This window comes from Myripristis murdjan, chromosome 9, assembly GCF_902150065.1.
Source record: "Myripristis murdjan chromosome 9, fMyrMur1.1, whole genome shotgun sequence".
NCBI lineage: Eukaryota > Metazoa > Chordata > Actinopteri > Holocentriformes > Holocentridae > Myripristis > Myripristis murdjan.
This window is the reverse complement of record NC_043988.1, coordinates 7461865-7483649: the sequence shown is the minus strand read 5'-3', so window position 1 is coordinate 7483649 and position 21785 is coordinate 7461865. Positions and strand designations below refer to the sequence as shown.

The window sequence follows — 21785 nt, the reverse complement described above, 5'->3', positions numbered from 1 at the left end:
ACCCATTAACCTGTACTGATTCCATCAAAGTATGCATTTTATCCTTATTTTCAATAGAGGCTTGTTGTGCATCATGGTGTAAATGCTGATGCACAGGCTTTTCCACTCTGTCATAAATAAAATTATGAGCAAAACACTGAATTTGCCATTTTCTTTTGGGAAGAACACTGTCAAATTTAAAGATACTGTCTAAGTAACACATGTTCTGTGCTCACTGGGATTAACACCAGTGATACTATCCAAGCTGCAAAAAAAATGTCACATATTCATAAGAGTGTGTTTGAGTTGAGATTTGTTCAAAATTAATGCACAGACTGCCCGGAAGGTGTTAACACATATATGACATTGATTTAAAATGCTGATAACACACAGCTGCAAGAATATCCAACATGCATCCAAGGATTTTGGCCACAAAATGTTTAAAATTATTCTTATGGTTAGGCTATATTTTAAATGAAACATGTAGTATTTTTGGCAATTGTTTGTATGTTTTCTAACATCTTTTTACTTTTCTTTAGTGTATGTGAAACGCATTGTACGCCTGTTCTCACTATAAATAATACATTCTTGAGATTTTACAGTGTCTCAGTGGAGACAGTGAAATATGTAAAAGCCACATGACAAACATCATAACAGGCTCCTTCTATACATGCTCTGATTTAGATTCCTGATGATTTAAAAATATCTTCTTTGTATGGGAATCCACAAAGGTTATGTACTGCACCAGTGTGTTGTTGTTGTTGTTTTTTTTTTCTGTTTGCCCCCTTTAGCCCCACTTCCCTACATGTGTCAGTGCTTTGCTGCCCCAGCTGCCACTATACCTCAATCCATGCCACATGAGAGGAGCCCCCATGGGCAGCTGTCCTCACATTCCCTCTCACCCCCTACGGACTGCCGGGCCTTTTTTCAGCCGCTCCAGACACAACAACATCAATTCCTTGCCAATCACTGCCAGTGCTGAGCTAAAGGGTTTTCTCCACTTCACGATGGAACCTGACATTTGGGCCCTTCTTGGGACTCGAGTCAATAACTTCCCCATAATTGTAAATTCGGTATGGGCCACTTGGGGTCCTTACTTAGCTCACAGTCTGGGACAGCTGTACTGTTGCCCCTCCTCATTCCGAGACCGCTGCACCATCCTAAACAATTTTTTTTTTTTTTATGTTGTTGGTGCTTCCCAGAACCAGGTGTGGATTGTGACTGCTCAGCATTTTCTTTGTGGTTCTTTCCCCTCCTCCTCCATCAATCTTCCTCTAGCGAGTACTCATTTGAGTTTAAAGTCAAATCAGTTGCACTTCCCCTGTTGGTCATCTCTCCACCAGCACCTGCTCTCCAACTCCCGACCTCTCTCCAACGGTATAATTACAGCTGTCAATCTCAACAGCTAAGCTAAAGTCAAGCAAATTGCACTGTGGATTCCCTGCGGCAACCTCAGAACATGCTCAAAATGGCAGATTATACTCATTCACAAGAGTTCATTGAAAAAATATACAGTCATTTCACTGCCAAGCAAGCACAAGTCAGTGAGACCCATTATTCTTCAACTCCCAAGCAAGCCATTTAATATCCTTGAAGTAATAGTACGAATAATAACTAATAAGGCTTGTCCTGAGACTGGGTGCCAATCAGGTGCAGTCTCTTAAACACAATGACAGAATAAATGTTTACTTTCAAAGCCTGAATGTGCTTATCAGATGCAACCACAATGCACTTGTGGGAATTACATCTGAAACCCAGAAATTTTCACAGAGTCTTCAAACGAGACTCGGCAAGAAAAAACTTTGTTCTGAATGCAAAATGTGAAGGAGGCCTTCGGGGAAGACCTAAGTCTCACTAATAACATTCTGCACACATTCTCAGTTGTAGCTCCTCAATATGCGGTGCCCTGCGTATTAGTGCAGGCTGAAATATGCTTAGGAATGGGGAATGCCGGGCCCCACTGCAGATAAGCACCGCAACCCTGAGTGATTTCATTAACACAGAGGAGGCTAGATTGTGCAAGGAAAGGCTAAACCCACAGGCACGATTCTGAGGGGCTTTAACCTGCCACAGTGAGAAGATCTCAAGCAGTTCTCCAAGGAGGACTGCTTATCACAAAATGAATTCAGAGACCAAAAGACAGGAGGTAGTCGAGCAACGGGTAACAAGGGGCCCATTTCTCTCTCACAAGAGGGCATGGCTAAAATGCCTCTTCCACAAAGGAATGTGATTGCTCTATCGGCAAAATCGAAGGACTTTGTTTCTTGAACCCACGCGAGGACTTAAAAATGCACTTAAATATCGACAGAGAATAATATACTCGTCACAAGGTACTTGCCCTGTACTTGTCACAGTGAGGCGAAGCGCATCCTAACTGCAGCATCCGTTAATTCATTTAAGGCCATGGCGAAGACTTCAGGCAGATTAAAACTCAATTCAAGAGGGGAGAAACTGGCTGGGAGAAATGAAAACTGACAGTAACTGACATCGGCACAAAACGCATGGCAATGAAGGGTGTGCAGGTTGAGAATGGAAAATAAATTGAGGAGGGCTGCGAGTACGGAACCGGGTATGGTCGTGCATAATATCCAATAATACAAGCTAATTGATATTCACAAGTTATGCTGACTGATATTCGGCGATGCTAAAAGCCGGTATGCACGCGGGAATAAAGCATGGAGGTATACATTATGAGTGCTGCATTATTTAACTTTTAGCCCACGAGAGTAAAGTGAAACTGATGGAGTGAGTATCGATGAGAAAGAGGCAGACTCAGAGATGTTCAGAGAGATATTTGAACTGCAACGTGAGTGCATACTGAGTGTGCTGGTAAACTTGGCCCTTGAAGCACATTCACAGACATGGTAGATCACACAACACACAGCTGCAGGCCACACTGGAAAGCACAGCACCCTGAGTAGTGCAGGAGGATGTAAGCCTAAAGCATATAGGCCATAAACCTGTAAGAGTTGAGATCCTGCAGATCCTCCCAATTTGCCAAAATTAAATTCCGGTGTCAGGTACGGTACAATCACATCTGCACCCACATGAAATGACAAATTGACATTTAAAGAACCGTCAAACTGTCTCCTCCACAGCATTTGCCGGCGCTCAGTCCAGAGAAAGCTGAACCTTTACGTCTTGTTCCTTTGATACAGAGCATAACCAGCTGGGTTGGTAAACATGAGTGTACTCTGCAGTATACTGACACCTTGTTAACAGGATTTCTAGGTTCTTAAGTGCAAAATCTTCAAACCGTTACCTCTCGCTGCCATGTGTGCCATGCAAAGCTGTGAAGTTGCAAGGTGCGGACTTAAGAAAACAGATGTTGCTTGCCATTTTGATATCACCGTCATTTGCACAGATCATGTTTGAAAGACTGTTTCACTGTATTACAGCATGGGTGACTAAACAGATTAGCTCGGTTGGACTCAGAGTGTTCACTGCTTTTCCCATGATAGGACAGGATTGTTTTCTGTTTCGAGAGGATACCCGTTTGAATGAGGCGTATCATCGCATGACTCCTTTTTCATTCAGCTGCTCATCTCACACTACAGTCCAATGACGTCTACAGGGCACGCTGCATTGAAACCGGCAAGGTCAGGGGGAATTAATAATTGGCCTCCAGGCAGAATCTGCATGGATTTGTGCTTCATAGCTCTGTGAAATTTAGTTAGTTAGTTAGTTAGTTAGCTCCAAAAGCATTGTTTCATCTGCCTCTGTCTCTCCTTCTCGGTACAGGACACACTTGAGTGCCAAACTGGGTAATGAGTGGTTTACCCTGCTGCACTAGAGGTCAGTCTTGACTTGGTGATGAGGTTCCTCATTTTCATGAAGAGGGTGGCACTGCCGTCGTTGGAGACACTATTAAAAACAATTTCGAGGGATCAGCTGGATTTGCTTGGGTGACGAATGGATCTGTAGCACTTTAATCAGGACTTCAGCAATTATTCCCACTGCTGAGAGCACACATGGTGGCAGTAGTGGCGCAACACAGGCAACAGTCTGTGAGGACAACAGGCAAAGTCTGTTGCTTATGTCAGCACTGATAAAATGGGGTAGGACACTAAACTAACTGGTTACAAGCAGGTCACGGAATTAGATCACTGCCTTGTGAAGGTTGGATTAAGGCTCTGACTAAGATCCTAATTAGGAGTAAAGTGGCCCCGTTGAGTGACAGCAAAACCGTGGTGCTTCGAGCACCAGCACCCAAGGGCTCTGCTTTAGTTCAGTAGCTCATTTGGCTGCGGGCCTGCTGATATTTAGCACATTAACCATGACACATTTTTGCCTGTGCAGTATCAACAGAGTGTGAGGTCTGACCTAGCATTAACCACTTCACCAAAAAGGTCAGACTCCGGGTCCCAGCCCATCTCACCAGATGGACTATTTCAGTGAATTCCCCAGAGAAAATAGGACAAAAACAAACAAAACACATCCTCATCCCGTTAGAGATAAGGCTGCATAGCGCCCTGGCCCCGGGCCCCTGGCCTAGAGGACCTGAAGGACATGATACCTCCTGCTACTGTGGCAGCACACTGACCAAATGACAGTGCTTGGGTGAACAATATCACATGAGTAAATGAAGACTTTCTCGTTATTTACATGACACTAACAGAACCGGGTTACAGTCTTGTCGATTAGATGAGGTGGTGGAAGATTTATTGATGATCGTGCTCTGAGGAAGGATGAGTGAGACGTGACTCCTCTACTGACAGATCCAAAGCACAGGCCAACTTCCTGTCCTTGTTTTTCCGTCAAAGATACAGTCACTATGGCTTCATAAGCTCTCCTTGGATAACACACACAGACATACACAAAGATTGCAGGCTTTTGTGTTGAATTTTATGCACCGCTGGGCCAAAGAAAACAAGTCTAGCAGAGGAAATCCATGGCCAGGAGTTGGCTGGCTGCTCTCCGGCAGAGGGTTCAGATGTTTCTCTTTGAATGCTTCGATCAACAACTTCCTTCCCAGACATCAAAAGTATTAATTCACCACATTTCATGTCTTGAACTGTCAAAGTGTGCAATAAAAAAAAAACAAAAAAAACCCCACCTGGGCAGTAATTGTTGGTTTCCTTTTCTGTTTTGAAAAAGCGACAATAGCAAAGTGAAACAATTGTAGGTTGTCACTTTTAATCATGTCATATTCAGATGCAGATAGAAAATAAAACTAATTCTGATCTCACTGCAATTGATTGTACATTCAAATGAGCTCCAAGTCAAATCGGTGCATTTGCATGGACCTCACCCGGTACACATCAGTCTTTTCAAGACAGAGGAAAATACAGACTGGCAAAAGCATTTTTTGCCCTGTATAGTCCCTCCTAAGTAGCTATATAGAATCTTATGTAAAATTTAATGCCTTTCAAAACTATGTTTCAACGCTGGCTTCAAGCTCTCTAACCATGGCAGTGATACTGCTCCATATGACCAACATTATACCCCACATTAGACAGGAACAGCTTCTAATCCACAGGCAAAGGCATGAGGGCTGAAAAGGTTTAGTTCATTGTACATTAAATCACACATCTTTTTAATAAACATTTGATACAAGGATAACACACAGATCTGAGCACAGTGACCCACCTACAGACTAGTTTAGAGACCAGGTTTCACTGGGTTTTTGCCTTACAGAAATAGAGATATAGCATGTTATGCAGGATGGTTAAGCATATTGGTGGGATTTAATATCCAAGCCTGTTTAATCCTGTATAAAGAAACCCAATCAAAACGCAGGGCTGTATTTGCCTCTCCTGTTCATATTACGTTTTTAGTGCTAGTGGGATAAAGGGCAAGGGTTCGATTACAATTTCGTGTATCATCTGAGGGGGTGATTTGGTGACTGGGTGGAAGCTCTTGCAGGATTAAAAGGCCAGGCTTGGGCTGGAGAGTGAGAGCGCTGCACTCCACGCACCATTCTCCGGCTGGAAACACCTTAATGTGCAAGACCGATGCTGTCGGCAAACTGCGATCGAATACAGATGACTCAAACATACAAAGTGAAAAGGGAAAAGTTAAAAGCAAATAAATAAATAAATGAATAAAGTAAAAACACTGAATGTGTGACGTGATGAACCATGAAATGTATAAAAAAGGCACTGTCTGCCATTTCAAATGCAGCAGCTTCTTCGGCAGGGGAAATAACTGCCAGGCAGTTTAAGATACAAGAAAAACACAATCCCCCGTATGTTAGAGCAGAAAATGAAAGGTCTTCACTGAATTGTAATAGGGGCTGCAAGTCAAAGATAATGTTTCAATTTTCCTTAGGTAGATATCTGGATTCCATCCATGTGATCTCCTCTATCCTGGCAGAGTGTGTCAGAGGGTGTGTGCATGGACAAAAAAAGGACATCTCTATCTATAAGTACATGGCATTTGGGCAGGTGGGACCCCGATAAATATTAATGTGAAACCGATGCCTATTCATAAACCGACTGGAGAAGTGTGAAATAATAGTATGTGATGGCCATGACGGGATCAGGTCTCCTCTGCGGTGAACTACAAAGGAAGTGAGCCAAAGCCTAACAGAGGTGAGCCTGGCTGCCCGCTCCCCTGAGACCACGGCTTCAAAGCCTGGAGCGACCACTTGCATTTATGATATGTCATCTCACCCATTTCACAGTAGAGTCAGGCTGATATAACAGGCAGACAGTGGCCTTTTATTAGAGATGAGATATAACCCAGCCAGTGTCGCCGTCCTCTGATGTGGTGCATGTAGTTTCATTACATTTTTATTGTAAAATGGATCAATCCTACACCGGTTTATGGGAAGACCCTTACCTGAATGTAGTTTTTAATACTATTTTTGCACGGAAATATGATGATAGTGAACACTGGGACAAAGTATCAGCTATCAGAAACTGAATTCCAGAAAAACACATATCAGGATCGGCCTTGGTTGAAGCCTTGCACACAGATGAATGAGCGCCGGCTCTGTTTGTTGTGTCGGTCTCCTCCGGGGACTTTTTAAACCACCGACTTCAAAAAGTGGCAAAGATTTGAGAAGACCTGCCCTCATAATCACAGAGTCTATCTGCCTCTCTTCCTCTCGGCCCTCGAGATGGACACAGCTACACTCTTGTAAACACAGGGTGCTTCACCCTGGTACAGACTCCTTGATCTCTCTGAAAGCCACTCTAGTCGGGGGTGTCAAGAGGTAGAGCTCTGTTTCTACTTATTACAAGTCATGCTCTCCCTCTGGCAAAACAACAGGAGGGGAAACAGGGTGGAGACGCCCATGGAGGGAGAGGCTGGAGGTCTAAATGAATCCCACATGTTCCCCAAGCGGAGACTTTCCAGGCGGCCTCGGCTTGTACGACTGGCGGTGGGGGGTGGCGGGGCCGAGCAAACTCCAAAAGCACCTCGCTATACTTTCCCGCACTTTTCGCCCACACACTGCTGTGCACCGACTACACATGGATCCATTTAGCCCAGCTATGGCATCACAAGGCGCAATTTACTTTTTTGGCAAGGGCCAGAACTCCAAAAAGTCATTGCTTCAGAGAAACCAAAAGACTTTAAATAGACTTTGAAACAGGAACACACTCAAAGCAGCAGTGGCAAACAAAACGAACGTAAATGTTCATCCCATTCTATTGATCTAGAGCACAGATGACAGATTAGGACAAATGAAAGACATTTCCACCCTGCACTTCAAGGCATATTAACTTGTGTCAGATACCATGCACATTACAAAAGTATGTTCAAACAAAAACACAAGTTTGGAGCTTGGCAGAAACAGGACAGGCTAATTTTAGAAGGTACCAATTCATTTTAAAGCCCAATGTGTAATTCAGATGAGGCCAACCAGGCTGGTAAATTGTGCTAAATACACGATTCACAATTTGGATTCTCTTTCAACAACTGCTGTTGCAGATTAGGATGTTCATGGTTTTGTTCCTCTATGGTAAATCATGCTAATCTGCAAACTCTGATCTCATCCCAAGCCCTGTTAAAAGCGTGTGGTCTTTTGCAAATGCTATCTCACTGAACCTTGGTGCCTCATCACAGCCACTTACATCCCTCCACGAAAAACAGGGAACACATTGTAATATCTGCCCTGGTGAAGAATTATGCAATGCATTAATTTCAGTAAAAGCTTTTGTACTGGGATCCTCACTGAAGCATTAATAAAAAAAAAATATATATAAGACATTTATTTGGCCACTTGTTAAAATTGGTGCTTTCAAGTGCAGTTTGGAAATTCTTTTAATTAGACAGAACTTAGTACGTCTCAGAGAAAGGGGACTTTACCATTTTGCCAAACCCTGGAAGGAACATGAATGACGCAACAGCAGAGATAATCATGAACAGGGAATGGCCAAGGTTTACAACCAGAGAGCTGTGTTCACCTTGTGGACTAGGTGACAACAACATGTACGCTGTCTGAAAATTAAAATGCTACCAAACTGGGCGCCCCGGTGGCTCACCGGTTGAGAGCGCGCACCATGTAGCAGGGCTTAGTGCCAATCACAGTGACCGGGGTTCGAATCCGACCTCAGGTCCTTGGCTGCACGTCATTCCCTCTCTCTCCCCTGCTTTTCCTGTCTATCTCTACTGTGACTGTCAAATAAAGCAGAAATGCCAAAAAAATAATCTTGAAAAAAAAAAAATGCTACCAAACTGAGCTGACTGCTTGACGCAGGTTGTTGTTGGTACAGACTGATGTTTGTTTGGTGTCCAGACAGACGCCTGCTCAGGGATGCATGGTAGAGAGCCAGGGAAGTAGATCTGGCAGCATTATCTTAACCTAGTTGTCGAGTGGAGACAGGAAGGCTGGGATTGAGTGACATTAGATGACCCGGCCCTTTATTTTCTGGGCCTCCTTCACTCATCAATACCGATGAAGGCAGAACGCTGAGGCAGTCTTGTCTGTCTGTACGGACGCTCTGTCAGCAGCCTGCTGGTTGGGCCCAGCTGAAGGGGAAGATGGGTTGGCAGCTCCGGATTGTTTTTATGTTCAGAAAAACTGGACCAACAAACTACACTTTCCTCTTGAGCTGAATTATCACCATATGCCATGGTCCTTCAGTGCAAATGGCTATCGAACACACAAAGCTGAAACCGTATTTGTGTAGAGTCCAGTTTTTTAGTTTTGGAATTTCTTCGACATACAGGCAGAATCAGAACATGGAGGACGACGGGGAAAAAAAACTCTTTCCACTGAGTAAACGGATGATGACGTCTCCGCAAGATTCACATTGTGCCAGTGCCAATGCCAGTGCAGAAAATTCCTGTAGAGTTATTGTACTTGGTTGATTTAAGGTAGCATTCACCCAAAACATGTTTGGAGTGCTAAACCGCAGTGTTAAACTGGGGCATTTACTGTTTTAATTTGGTTTGGCTGGGTGAGAACAATGCAAAATTCCACCAAATAACTGCACTGAGATGCTTGAAAATGAGTCTCGATCCTCTTCCGGGACAACCGATCAGTGGACCATTAGGAGTGGGAATGTGATAAAGATGAACTACAGGAAATTTCCCCAAAAAACATGGGTTTATTGATGTAGGAGATGGATCCTTGGAAATCCTAGCATAACATAATGAAATCGGGACAAATGCTCATATAGACCTATTTCTTCATGTGGTCTTTACCTGGTATGAACACCAGAGAAAGCAAATTACAGCAAAGACCATCACTGAAGTCCATTTTCATAGCTGTAATTCCAGAGACTGGAACTGTATTTGCCCTCTCACACCACTATCCATCATCCACAGACCCCCATTCAATTGGATTTTGTCCCTAGAACCCCAATCTGACATGATTTTTGCCGTTAGAGTTTGTAGCGTAATAGAATAGGGGATCAAAACTATCTGTAATATTGCTGAGGTCCCCTAGGAGCCTTTTGAGGACCCTTGGGAGACTCCACACTCCACTACGAGAGCCAATGCTCTAGACTAGTGCTCTGAGGAAACACAACAGCTGGACATACCTTTTCTAGGCAGGAGACAAGGCTGACATATGGCACCTTTCTGCCATGGTCAGCAGACTAGGCAGGTTGTGTGTGTGTGTGTGTGTGTGCATGTGTATTGTGTGTTTCTGGTTTGCTCCGAGCCATTTGGAAGTCACTCACAGCACCGCACTCCGCCTTTTTATTAGATCAAGAATATTGTCTGAAATATACATTTGATCTCATTACTGTCAAACAGTCAGCGGCTAAAAATATATGAGCGATGGAGTCCAGATTCAGACGTGCAAAGCTCCCATTGGAGTTGCACAGTGAATCATCCTCCTGTCTCCATTATTTGAAAGCAGTCTTTGGTGTTTGCTGTGAGCCATTTTCAAACCATCATCAACACAATCAGCCCAAATTTAGCTCTTTCTCTCGTTCCACTGTCTGCACAGCGATGACATATGAAAGCCACGGCATGCAAAGCAGCTACATCAAGTCCACAGTTACTTGCTTATCATTCTTAGTATTTTGCATCATCTGGAAATGCGAGGACCCTGAATCATTTAGGTTTCTCAATCCAGGCAAAACTGATGGCGTTCCAGTGAAATAAATAAAAAAGGGGGAATTTTCTAATCTTCTATTCCACTTCTCTTTTTTGTTAGCGCAGTTTGTGAGGCATTCCTGCGGCATTAGATAGCACGCATCAGGGAGTGATCAGGACGACAGGAGAGAGGGAAGTGAATAGTCATCCCTGCACATTCTCCATCTGAGATCATTTTTAGTTAACACTGAAACTTAACTACTCCCCATTTTATGACAGGGGGATAATTTGCGATGGTATTATTGCGTCAGAATTTTTATTTATGACCACTGGTACGCCATAAACTAACCGCTAAAACAACTAACCCAATAAAAAGAAATGGGATTTGGTTGTAATATTGTGAGGGATTGTTGAATATGCGTGTCTTATGAAATTCTGAATGAGTGAATGAGGTTATTTTTCATTGTGCCGTGACATTAAAGCAGACTTTGAGATGCTGTATGGGGATGCTGAACAATGATGGTTTGAAAGGCAGCACATCACTGTTAATAAGGGATGCTGTGGTGTCACAATTGTCATGTTAATGGGAAAATATGAAAGGCACAGATGCATACATCGTTAGGGGTGGAGCTCAGAATGACATGAATACAAAAAACAAAGATTTAGTTAAACCAATAATGCTGGCCTCATTCTCTGTGTCAGGTCAAAGTTCCTCGCTTCATACCTCAGTCTCTACTACTTTTACCACTGGGAAGCGACACAAACCTGCACTGCAGTCGCCAGTATCCTGGGCCTCACCCTAAGGTGCTGATGGAAGAGGAATTACAGAGGAAATTACATTACTATCTAATCTGACAAAGCTAGCCACACCATGCAAACCTGCCTCTGGCTTTATCCTCATCGAACCCCCACCCCCCCGCCCCCCTCCAGCGTTTATCTCCACAAACCAGCAGACTGTGCTGCACAGATTTTGTGAATCGCTTAAGGGCATGGTTTGGCCTCGCAGAGTTTGCTTGTCCATCAGCAAGTAAGTCTCGTCGGCTACTTTTGGCCTCTGCAGTTCCGAGTTAAGATTATCAGAGCTTTATCCTCTATGTGACATGAAGACGAGATCGCTGCTTATCCACTTCAGCTGAGGAGCTCAAACCCTGCTATCATGCCTGATGACAGCGTGCGAGTGACGGGACATCAATAATATTCCAGCCAACGTTTCAGATGGGTTGGGCATCTTGCAGAGGAATACCGATGAGCTCAAGAGTTCAAATATGTCACTCTCACGGGAATCTGCTGTATTTTTGGGCTTGGAACCAATTCCGCCTCCTTAAGATGAATCTTACTTTCGTGCAAGAGCTCGGATGATGTGTGAGCACACCACAATATCAATCCCGTTTATTGTCGGTGGTTGTACATCAGTATCACATCACACGGTGAAGCCCTGCTACTGTGTGTCTAGAATGATTTAGCAGAGGGTTGTTCATAAGCGTGATACTGAACGGGGCAGTGTGAGGCATTTAAAGAGCATGTGAATGCTTAATTTGAGCGCTCGGTTGCCCCTTTTGAGATGTGAACTGCCATCATGACAGCTGAACCCTTGTGATATGTCCTCAGTAAGACATTTAAATAAGCAAACTAAATCCAAATCAGTCACAATGTTGTCCGAGCAATATTTAAAATGAAAACAGGCAGCCAAGATGGTCTCACTCCCACGGCAAGTATAAACAAGACGAGCTAAACCAACAATTCATTTAACTACAATTAAACACAGAGAGCTCGGCAGGCCCTAACATCACATAGGAGAGAGGCGAGCGGGCTCTAATGGACACTAATACCGAGCGGTGAAGCATTAATGATTACGAGCTTGTTTACCGAGCCCCTTGACAAAAAGACGACAGCAGCTCAGCCTAAGCAATCATGTGCCGGATGCGGATTAGGATCAATGAACAAACATTCACTCATGCTTTTAGACCTTCAATTAATATGACATAGAGCACCACAATGGTTTAAAGCACCAGAGTCAGGAGGAGAGAGGTGAGCACTTAGGGAGGGCTGTAATCTCAGCGGTAACACACGGATAACCAACTGTGTGAGTCAGGCCTCCAGCCCTTTTGATTATCACAGAAGAGGTTACATACAATATTCATTGGGGAAAAGTATGAGTCAGCTGACTCCTGTGGGTTCAAATCGGAATCCTTATCTTGGTTGAATTTTGTCCTGTCACCCTCTTTCTGACCCCATTTTTCTGCAACTAGCCCTTCTATCAATCTCCAAACGAACAAAACCAGAAATGGCTTTTAATAAAATCTTTTGAGCACAGGACAAAAAAAGCAAAACAATGGATTCTGCACCATCTGAATCAAGTCCAGTTCAGCGCATCGATGGTGAAACGGAGGAAACAGATGTGGAAGCTGAAGATTAGATTCTTGTCAGTCCTGTTCTCATGCTTCTCAGCCTGGAGATATGCTGCCTCTAAATGCCACCACTGACAACCTCTCTTACAATTTACCCTCACACTGCAAAAACTGCTGAACACACTTTCCATACATCTACCCATGCGTGCTCCTGGCTATTACAACAAATAACAATAGCCCGCCTGGCTTTTTTCCATTTTTTTTTTTTTCTGCAGCAGGTAAAATGTTCCACATTTGGCAAACAGTCAAAAGGCAGTGATTGAGCCACTCTGAAGATTACCTGAGCACAGCCTCTACATCCACACCAAGCTGGGCCTCATCTAGACACAGTGATACCTCTGAGCTTAAATGGAATCTCATTATGGACACAGATGTGGCGGGATAATATTATCATGGCTCTTACCATGACTAAAGGCTTAATTTGTCATCAGTTTTTGTAGTGACGAGTTGTGGTCATGCTGCGCAGATATAAATAATTCTCTACTAATGTGTTCTAATTCTATCTCTGAGGGAAACACAAACTGTCAGGCGTCAGTAAGCCAGACTAGCAGTGTGTGTGTGTGTGTGTGTGTGTGTGTGTGTGTGTGTGCCAGCACTCGTCCTAAGTATCCCCCTCCATTGCCCATATGACACTAAGTGGCCTGCTGGCAACAGTAAGGCCTTTAACACACTGTGGCCGAAACATAAAAACAACCTCTTTGTCCCTTGCTCTCATTTCTTTACCTGGGAGCTCTCTGCTGTACATCAATATGAATCAGGGACAGTTGCTTGCCTTTGACCCTTGCACTCCTTTTCCGTTTGGTTGCAAGTAATGCTGGCGATCCAAGAATTTAAAAGGCATTCTACTGTTTCCCTTTTTGCATCGCCCTGAGGCTAAAATTGTCAGGTAAATGCGCACCATGGTAGTGCAGTACGTAATGAAAATGCATAGCTTAGCTCGCAAACACAAAGCATGTCTGGCTTCACCATAATGGACTATGTGGATCAGAATGCGGCACCATGGCCTAGTTTGGACATGTAACGCTCCCCGGGGGGTTCTATTATACGTGGCTCAATCCTCTGGGCCTTTTTGCTGGGAAATGAAGGAGTAACAGAGTAAAGTCTTAATCCTCCCCCTCTAACAATCTGCTGGGGGATGAACCCTGAAATGTGGATTGACATAGACCCCCACCACCCCCCTCAAAAAAGACAGAAACACAAATGGGCAGCCAAAATTCTGAACTCAGCTGTTTCATTCTGCTACATCATGACCCATTCATACTACATCAGGACTTGTAAATCAGACCATTTGGTTATGCAAAGCCCTAGACAGTAGCCCAAGGAGTGTAAGTACAGAAACTACGATCCAAACTGCCAAGGCGAACCACCGCCATATGTTTCTTTCAATCTCAACCATTGATCCGAGAGCGCAAAACCACTCTGTGTAAAGCAACTTCTGTATTTTCCCATATTAACCCAGGAGGGACAAAGTCTTATACATCCATTTAAAGAACAGATAATGCATCATGCTTTTGCTAAATCAGGATGACACACTGGTACAAAAAAAGCATAAGACTAAGAATTGTGCAGTTTTTTCATTGTTATGTAAGTGTATTGAGGGAATGTGATGTAAGCAGGCATTACTGTGAAAAGACATTCATTAGGCACATATTAAATGGAAAACATATTTGGGCCAAGTGCTAAAAAAAAAAAAATCTCATCATGTTAGTTGTTAATATGTCACTGATCATTTGTTCAGGCGGCATTTCCCTGTGGGCCGCTGTAACACATGGGCTTTTTATCATGGCTTTTCATAATCCACTGTAAAAACCACACTGGGTGCGAAGAAAAATCATCTCTAACACATTTATTCTTCAATGTATGAAATGAATCAGCAGATTCAGAGTAGCAGAAAGGCTGGATGGGTCTATCTTAGCCTCCAAAGTGAAGTCCAGGGACTGCCAAAGGTCCTTAAATTAACTATAATTCCACACAGAATCTATTCATCTATAAGAAAATGTATAATGATGATTATTCAGATCAGAGGTGTAACCGCCTCCACGCTTATCTCCCTACCTAACAGTATTAACCTACATTAAAGGAATATGTATCAGCAGTAATTTCCTCATTCCTCACATGGGGGTGCCTTGGACAAAACCTTTTAACCAAATGGGTAAGTGTGTATATGTGCGCTGCTGTGATGAACAGTGTCTCCCTTTGAGGGTACTTGATGTGAAAAAAGTCCTTGGCCTGGATGATCTTGATGCTTGTTGATATGTGAATATGTAATCACCTTCAACACAGCAAGTGTAGATGAACCAGTGTCAACAGCCTGTCCTCTGCTTGCCATGGCAATGAATACCATTTTAACTCTATCAATATATGAATGTAGCACTTCTTCAATCCAAAGTGGATGGAAGGGTCTTATCCTTAGCTGGCCTGGGTCATGGGTTCCAGACACTTTTTTCATATGAACATCCACACAGACCATCTTGTATAATTTTACACAAAGCCCACATGAGGGGATTTTTGCTGAGGCATATGGCTTGGTTTAGTATTATATAACTGTCTATACTGTCTATATATATGAATAGGAAGATAATGGTGGATGCAGTGAAACCTACAATCAGAATAGTTATTACTGTGCTGACTTCAAGGGAGTGAAACAACAGATCCATTAACCTATTTCTCATTTAACTGGGGACCCCTTAAGGGTCTCTGGGGGACTCCACTTTGAAAGCCCCAGGCCCTGGCGATTGTAATGCTCTTTGAAAGGCTTGTGACAATGCAATCATGCAGCGAATGCAGCTGGGGGAAAAAAAACAACAATCGCCTGCAGGAACAATGTAACCATTTTAGTTGTATCAACAACTGCCTGGAGCGTTTCTTCAATTGAAAGTGAATGGCTGCGGCCTGTGAGCTGTCGGGACTCCTGCATGATCCCGACGCTGTTAAACTTGAATGGCTCTGGGGAAGTTTGCCTTGCAGATCCTGTAGTAGGGAAAGGTCCGTGTGGGGCAGCATATGGCTACATCTTGCAAAACGACTTCAATTCACTGCGAGGCGCCTGGATGCTCCGTTAAGGTAACTGTGCTTCAATAAAATCACTTATTCAACCTAAGTGACTCACATCCACCCATGCAAACTTCAAGATGCATTTGACTCTAGGCTTAGCGAGAGATGTATATGAAAACTCCCATACGACCGCACACAAGACCAATAATAAAAAAACAACAACAACAGAAACTTACGTGAAAACGAAGAATAAAGTGGTCGATCCCACAAGAAGTGTGGCAGCTGTGGATACCGGGATGTATTTGGTGGGTTTAAATCTCTTTCCAGCGCTGTTGGGCATTCTGTAATTTCCACATTCCTCAATTATTTATCCCAGTTGCAGACGCATATGTAAAAAGATCCAGTGTGCAATGTACATATATGTATGTGTGCAGCTATTACAGGTTCAGCCAATCCGTCTTTGCTACCGTTGAAGCCGCATAGATCCAAAGATAGAGGGGCAGAAATACATAGAGCTCTCTGAAAGCCTGGAAATCCCACCCTTACAATCCAGCCCACTGGTGAGGTCACTGAACCGCTTGAAAAGGTGGAGCCTCTCTGCAAACCCAAGTGTCTAAATAAGAAATACCCGGTGGGACTGCGCTCATGCGGTGCCACTCTTACTATGCACCTAAATAACAGCGGCTCGCTGAAGAAAAAAAAAAAAAACACCCAACAGACTTTTCCTGTGACTTCTCGCAAATGTCTACTGATTTAAATCATCGCGATGTTGTCAAAATGGCTCTTAAAGTTTAGATGATCATTTTCAATCTTTGGGTTTCTTTAACGCCTCGATTCGCCCGTCCTCTGGCGTGGAGAACTGGATATGTCAACATGTACTAAAAAAAATCTCTCAGTTTAATGTGGCCATGGTAACACCTTGCCCAGCTTGGTTTTGGACATTTAACAAATAATTAACATTCACTCTTAAATTCGGCGTGCATACAGTAAGTCAGCCTTGTATTATTTAAATAAAACGGAACTGTTTGAGTAAAATTGCCCATTCCCCTCCCAACTATTTTTCACTGAGACGTAACGGTTCGTAGTAGCGCTCAAGGTAGCTAAACCACTTCTTAAAGTTTAGATTTTATCAACTATAAGTGCTGTTGGGTGTATCTTTATGAGCCGGATTAAACAGCACATTATACTGACTGGGAGCCATCGTTAATTAATAGTTTTTCGATGAGCATATTCGTGGGGGTGACAAAGACCATACTAAATTATCAATTTTTTCAAGGAAATTTGGTAACGCCGCCTCTAAATACCAAGGAACTGGACACTATCGGGCTCTCTGGATGCTGTTGTGTGGCTCGTGGGTTTTGAGCGCCATCCAATGGCACAATTGGAAATTTATGCGACTGATAACTATTTTGGCTTGTACGGGCTTCCGTGAAGACTTTGACCAAGCTCCAACCTACCGTTAGTTGGGCTGACAAGCTTTCGAGACCGCTTCCTATTTTTTTGTTTGCCGGGTGTATATTTAGATTCCGATTAAAGAGTTACCAGCCAGTATATCGTCTTGCCCAGGTAAGCGTGATTCACGGCCTGTAGACGCTGTGGGATTATCGGGTAAACGCTGCTTAGCGGCGGCGTCGTGCGTCACAGTTCGCCAGCACAGTTGAAGAGTTAACCTCTAGCTAGCTAGTTATAGAGTTGGCTAACTGGCTAGCATTTGTTTCTTGGCTGAGCGAGTCCCAGCATGTCGTACCGGAGGACTCTAAAACTTGTGTGTGGGTTCGCTGGAAGCTCCGCCGTTCTAGTTTTAGCAGCCGCGGCTGCTGAGTCCCGCGGATATTTCGGCGAGCAGCGTGGAGAGAAGGGCAGTCGGTGGTCCAGATTGACCGTGCTTCAGGCTGCACAGCCCGCATGGACACCGGCCAGTCACACGCCGGTGGCGTCTGGGCACGGCTGGGACTTCAACTGGGATAAGTACGTGCCCCCTCCGCCGTCTTGTCCGGATGCATTCCGTTGTTTTTTCTTGTGTGATGTCGCTTTGCTTACGGGCAAGGGTACAACCCGAGCTAAGTTAAAGGACTGATGAAGCGATATGAGCCCATTGGAAGTGTCCAAGGTGTCATACTGGCTGCTACTTGTTAAAATATATGCCCTTAACTTTAGTTGTGCTAACCTAGATTTCTTTGCGCCGAGTTAACCATGTGAGGTAAAGCCACTATAATCTCATCACCTCTTCTTACATGCTGTGTTCAGGAGAGACCCGTCCACATTGACTAATGGGAAGAAGAAGGAGAGTGCAGCTGAAGACCCCAGCTCAGAGCAGGACAACGGCAAACCTAAAGCCACACGCAACATCCTCCTCATCAGACACTCCCAGTACAACCTGAGTGGGAACGACGACAAGGAGAGGATCCTCACACCATTAGGTTCAGTTACTAAGATAATCCATCCGTTACATCATCTGTCAAGTTGAGCCTCCAGAGTATTTGAGGAATAGAGAATTACAAATCCACATTTCATACCTGAGATTAGCCCCAGTGTATGTCAGCTTTGTTACAAATGCTGGTAGATTGGTGGTATTGGTGGCATTGTATTGAGATAAGTGGTACTTTGTGGATCGCATGGATGCCAAATTAACCAGTGGGTCTCAACAATGGAAAAACTGCCCTTTATTGCTACTCTGTGAAGTTTGTAAGCCATGCAGCATTAAAAATCTGTGCCTTTTGCTTCCATGCACAGAGAGAAAGGGCGTACATCTCTCCAGGGACAAGCCAGGTCTGAGCATAGTGTTGTAGTGTCTGAGCAGTTCGGGAATGTCTGCTGGTTTGACAGCTGACAGTTTGGTCATGAGTTTGTTTCAGGACTTGTGTTAAATGGTATTAAATGGACCCTGTGCGCGCCGTACTAACCATCCTATTCCTCGTCCCAGGTCGTGAGCAGGCAGAGTTGACAGGCCAGCGACTGGCAGCGCTGGGACTGAAGTATGACGTTCTGATCCACTCCTCTATGGCCCGGGCCACAGAGACGGCAAACATCATCAGCAGACACCTCCCAGGTCAGCGAATAAACACATAAGTCCCATAAAATGAATCATATCATATCCAGTGAAAAAAATGGTGGTCTTGAGAAGCATGTATAGGATAGCCAAACATCACGTTGACATAAAAATGAGTTGAACATTTTTTTGGTGCGTGTTGTATTGGTCCAGGAGTGGAGCTGGTTAGCTGTGACCTGCTGAGAGAAGGCGCACCTATTGAGCCGGTTCCACCCGTCACGCACTGGAAACCCGATGCTGTGGTGAGAGAAACTACGTCCACTCTACATCTAGAGCGGGCTGTGGGCCTGATTCCCTGGATTTGCATTTCCTTGTAGTCGCTGAGTTAACTTTCTGCTGTCTGTGCAGTGTCTGCGCAAATGTCTGGTCAAGTGCTCGTTCAGGTCCGTGCCTGAAGGCATCAATCCACAGACAGCCAATACATCAGTGCACTGCACCAGGAATGGACCATACAAAGAGCTCATTTCCAAAATGATAAAATCCAGAGAACTCCGACAACTGATACACAAACAGCTGTCAACATGTAATAACTTGTCAGACTGTCACAATAATGTCCCTAAGCCAGTTGGAAAATTGCTCTGGCATATTATTATCCCTAGACCAGATGGGAGCAGCTGAAACTCATCAAACAGAGAGTGCTCAGTACAGGTTAGAGTGGTTGGTGAGTTTAGAGTCATTTTATTACTTTTTTAACTGCTAGAGGGACATTATACATACACCTACATTTTGACAAGTTATTACATTACCTAACAATTACTGCCTCCACCAAGTATATGAAACCTCTGGCAGGGGGTCCCCTGGCCGTCCATCTGTCCATCCATCAGTCTGTTAGTGAGGAAGTGATAAACTCTCTCAAAGGGGTGTAGCAGCCAGGGCTTAGTACAAACAGCGATGTAGTTTCCTAATACAGCCATATCACATCACAAAATGTGGTGAGGTCATGGGCTAAAGCAGGAACAACTTTCCCTTCTGATTGGCCAAAAGGGGTGTGTCTAATGGCAGCAGAATTGCCTAAAGGGGGTGTGGTTTAGTAAACAAGGCTTTCATTTTCAGCTGTGACCTGAGGTCTGTGCTCTACTGAACGTCTTGTTATATTATCAGTTGCTACAGAGATCCTGTTGATAAAAATATTACCATTTTATCAACAAAGGACTTAGGTTGTATACTAAAAAAAAAAGGTCATTTTGTTAATTGCAGATGGAAAGTTCTCAAGTGGTTGATCTGTGATTTTGGAATGAAGCTCTTCATACATTCCCTGCGACATAAAGCAGTGCCATGTATTGAGTCTGTGCTGACAAGGGGTGCAAGCAGAACCCCCTCATTTGACATAGTGGCTTTCAACCTCTTTACCATCCTCCAGCAGTACCACGAAGACGGAGCCCGCATCGAGGCCGCCTTCCGCCGATACATCCACCGGGCCAGCCCCAAGCAGAAGGAGGACAGCTACGAGATCATCGTCTGTCATGCCAATGTCATCCGTTATTTTGTCTGCAGGTTTGTGTCGTTGGCCGGCGTGGTGGTGGCCTCCCCCCCGGGGCCGAGGCCAGAGTCTGAGCCTCACCACGCCATGTTCAGTTATTGGCTTTTTGTTGTGCTAAATGTTCTCAATATCCAACACAGCTATAATTGTTTCTCATAAGAGTTTCTGATCAGATATGTGCTTGCTCGTGTTGTCGAGTGCCCCCCCCGCAGTTTTTTTTGTTTTGTTTTTGCAATCATTTAAAGAAAATGCTCATTCAGTGCGAAGTTTGAAACCTGCTGCATACAGCCTAGCTCTTTTCTCGGCTATATGAAGTGGAGAGTCGCTGCTTGTATGTGTGGTTAAAAGGGCCTTGTACATCTGAACACTGTTTTGTCCCAGCTTTGAGTTTGTCGAAGAGATTTTTGCAAGCGTTTTTTAATACTATACTGTAATACCATAAGCTATACCTATATTGCATTCAAGTAGTTTTGTAAAGGTTAGTCTCCTCTAGATGGCAGAACATACAGCTTTATTCTCAAAACTCCTTTAGGATTTGCAAGGTTTAGATTGTTTACAGCTCTTTGATTAATGGTGTTTAAAAGAATGTACCATCAGTGTTTTATTCTTGGTGAAGTGCCCCTTTAAATATGTGGTGGCTCCAGTCCACCCAAGAGCCGACTCTCAGATCGTCTAACTGTTTTTTTGTTTAACTGTCTCAGGGCTCTGCAGTTTCCTGCAGAGGGCTGGCTACGCATGGGCTTGAACAACGGCAGCATCACGTGGCTCACCATCCGCCCCAGTGGCAGGGTGGCCCTCAGGACTCTGGGAGACTCAGGATTCATGCCTCCGGACAAAATAACACGGACCTGACAGCCCAACAGCCAAGAGGTTTACAGACTTCTCCGATACCCAATTGGTCAGTCGCAGGGTCAAAGCGTTCGGTTTTCTCCTTAAGTGTCTTGAAAATAACTTTTGGTCTTTGGTATTTTATTTTTGTAATTTAACTACCATCATGCAATGATCAAGTCTTTGCGATGTTGTTGTGAACACTCCCGTGCCATAGTTTGCCAGCTAGTGTAAAGGGAGTAAACTGCAGGGGTGATATCACTGCGGGAAGTGATACCTTAAGTGATGACAGCTGAATAGATGCTCCTCCTGAATGTATTTTAAAGATTTCTACACAACTGACTGATTTTTAAACCAAAAAAAAAAAAAACCTCTTCATTTGTATAGCCGTTGTGTATGCATGTCATGCTCAATCTTTTCATGTGTACTGCAGTGCCCTGTGAGGGTTGTGTTGTGTGCTCTTATGCAATAAAAGGAAATTACAAATGCCTTTGTTTTTGTTACTCACTTTTTTCCTCATAACAGAAGCAAAAGTCGTTTGTACAGTTGAGTAAATAAGTGCAGAAAAAACAACTGGACACACTAGCAGCAAGGTAGGAGTGAAGTTTTA

General features: G+C 43.9%; 2 protein-coding genes across 3 annotated transcripts in view; one reads left to right on the top strand and one right to left on the bottom strand.

Moving 5' to 3' along the window:
* Nucleotides 1-16304, bottom strand: part of zdhhc8b (zDHHC palmitoyltransferase 8b) — a 71044-nt gene extending 54740 nt beyond the window's left edge. The window contains 2 exon segments of the mRNA XM_030059804.1: nucleotides 16055-16159; nucleotides 16286-16304. Of these exon segments, the coding sequence (XP_029915664.1) occupies nucleotides 16055-16159; nucleotides 16286-16299 (119 nt within the window). The 5' untranslated portion in view covers nucleotides 16300-16304.
* A 927-nt stretch (nucleotides 16305-17231) lies between these two features.
* pgam5 (PGAM family member 5, serine/threonine protein phosphatase, mitochondrial) lies at nucleotides 17232-21665 on the top strand. 2 transcript variants are annotated; one of them, XM_030059810.1, is made up of 6 exons: nucleotides 17232-17786; nucleotides 18066-18238; nucleotides 18742-18867; nucleotides 19021-19109; nucleotides 20231-20361; nucleotides 21049-21665. In XM_030059810.1, the coding sequence occupies exons 1-6, from the start codon at nucleotides 17557-17559 to the stop codon at nucleotides 21197-21199; spliced, it is 900 nt and encodes a 299-aa protein (XP_029915670.1). In that variant the 5' UTR covers nucleotides 17232-17556; the 3' UTR covers nucleotides 21200-21665. The 2 variants fall into 2 exon arrangements, with proteins under 2 accessions (XP_029915670.1, XP_029915669.1); XM_030059809.1 differs by having other exon boundaries at nucleotides 20228-20361.
* The last annotated feature ends 120 nt before the right edge of the window (nucleotides 21666-21785 follow it).

Bases quoted from the DNA above. Each gene is read 5' to 3' on its own strand.
- pgam5 (XM_030059809.1), top strand. From the start codon at position 17,557: ATGTCGTACCGGAGGACTCTAAAACTTGTGTGTGGGTTCGCTGGAAGC. The intron at 18,868-19,020 runs GTCAGCGAATAA...GTATTGGTCCAG, and splicing joins CATCAGCAGACACCTCCCAG to GAGTGGAGCTGGTTAGCTGT. The intron at 19,110-20,227 runs GTGAGAGAAACT...ACCATCCTCCAG, and splicing joins ACTGGAAACCCGATGCTGTG to CAGTACCACGAAGACGGAGC.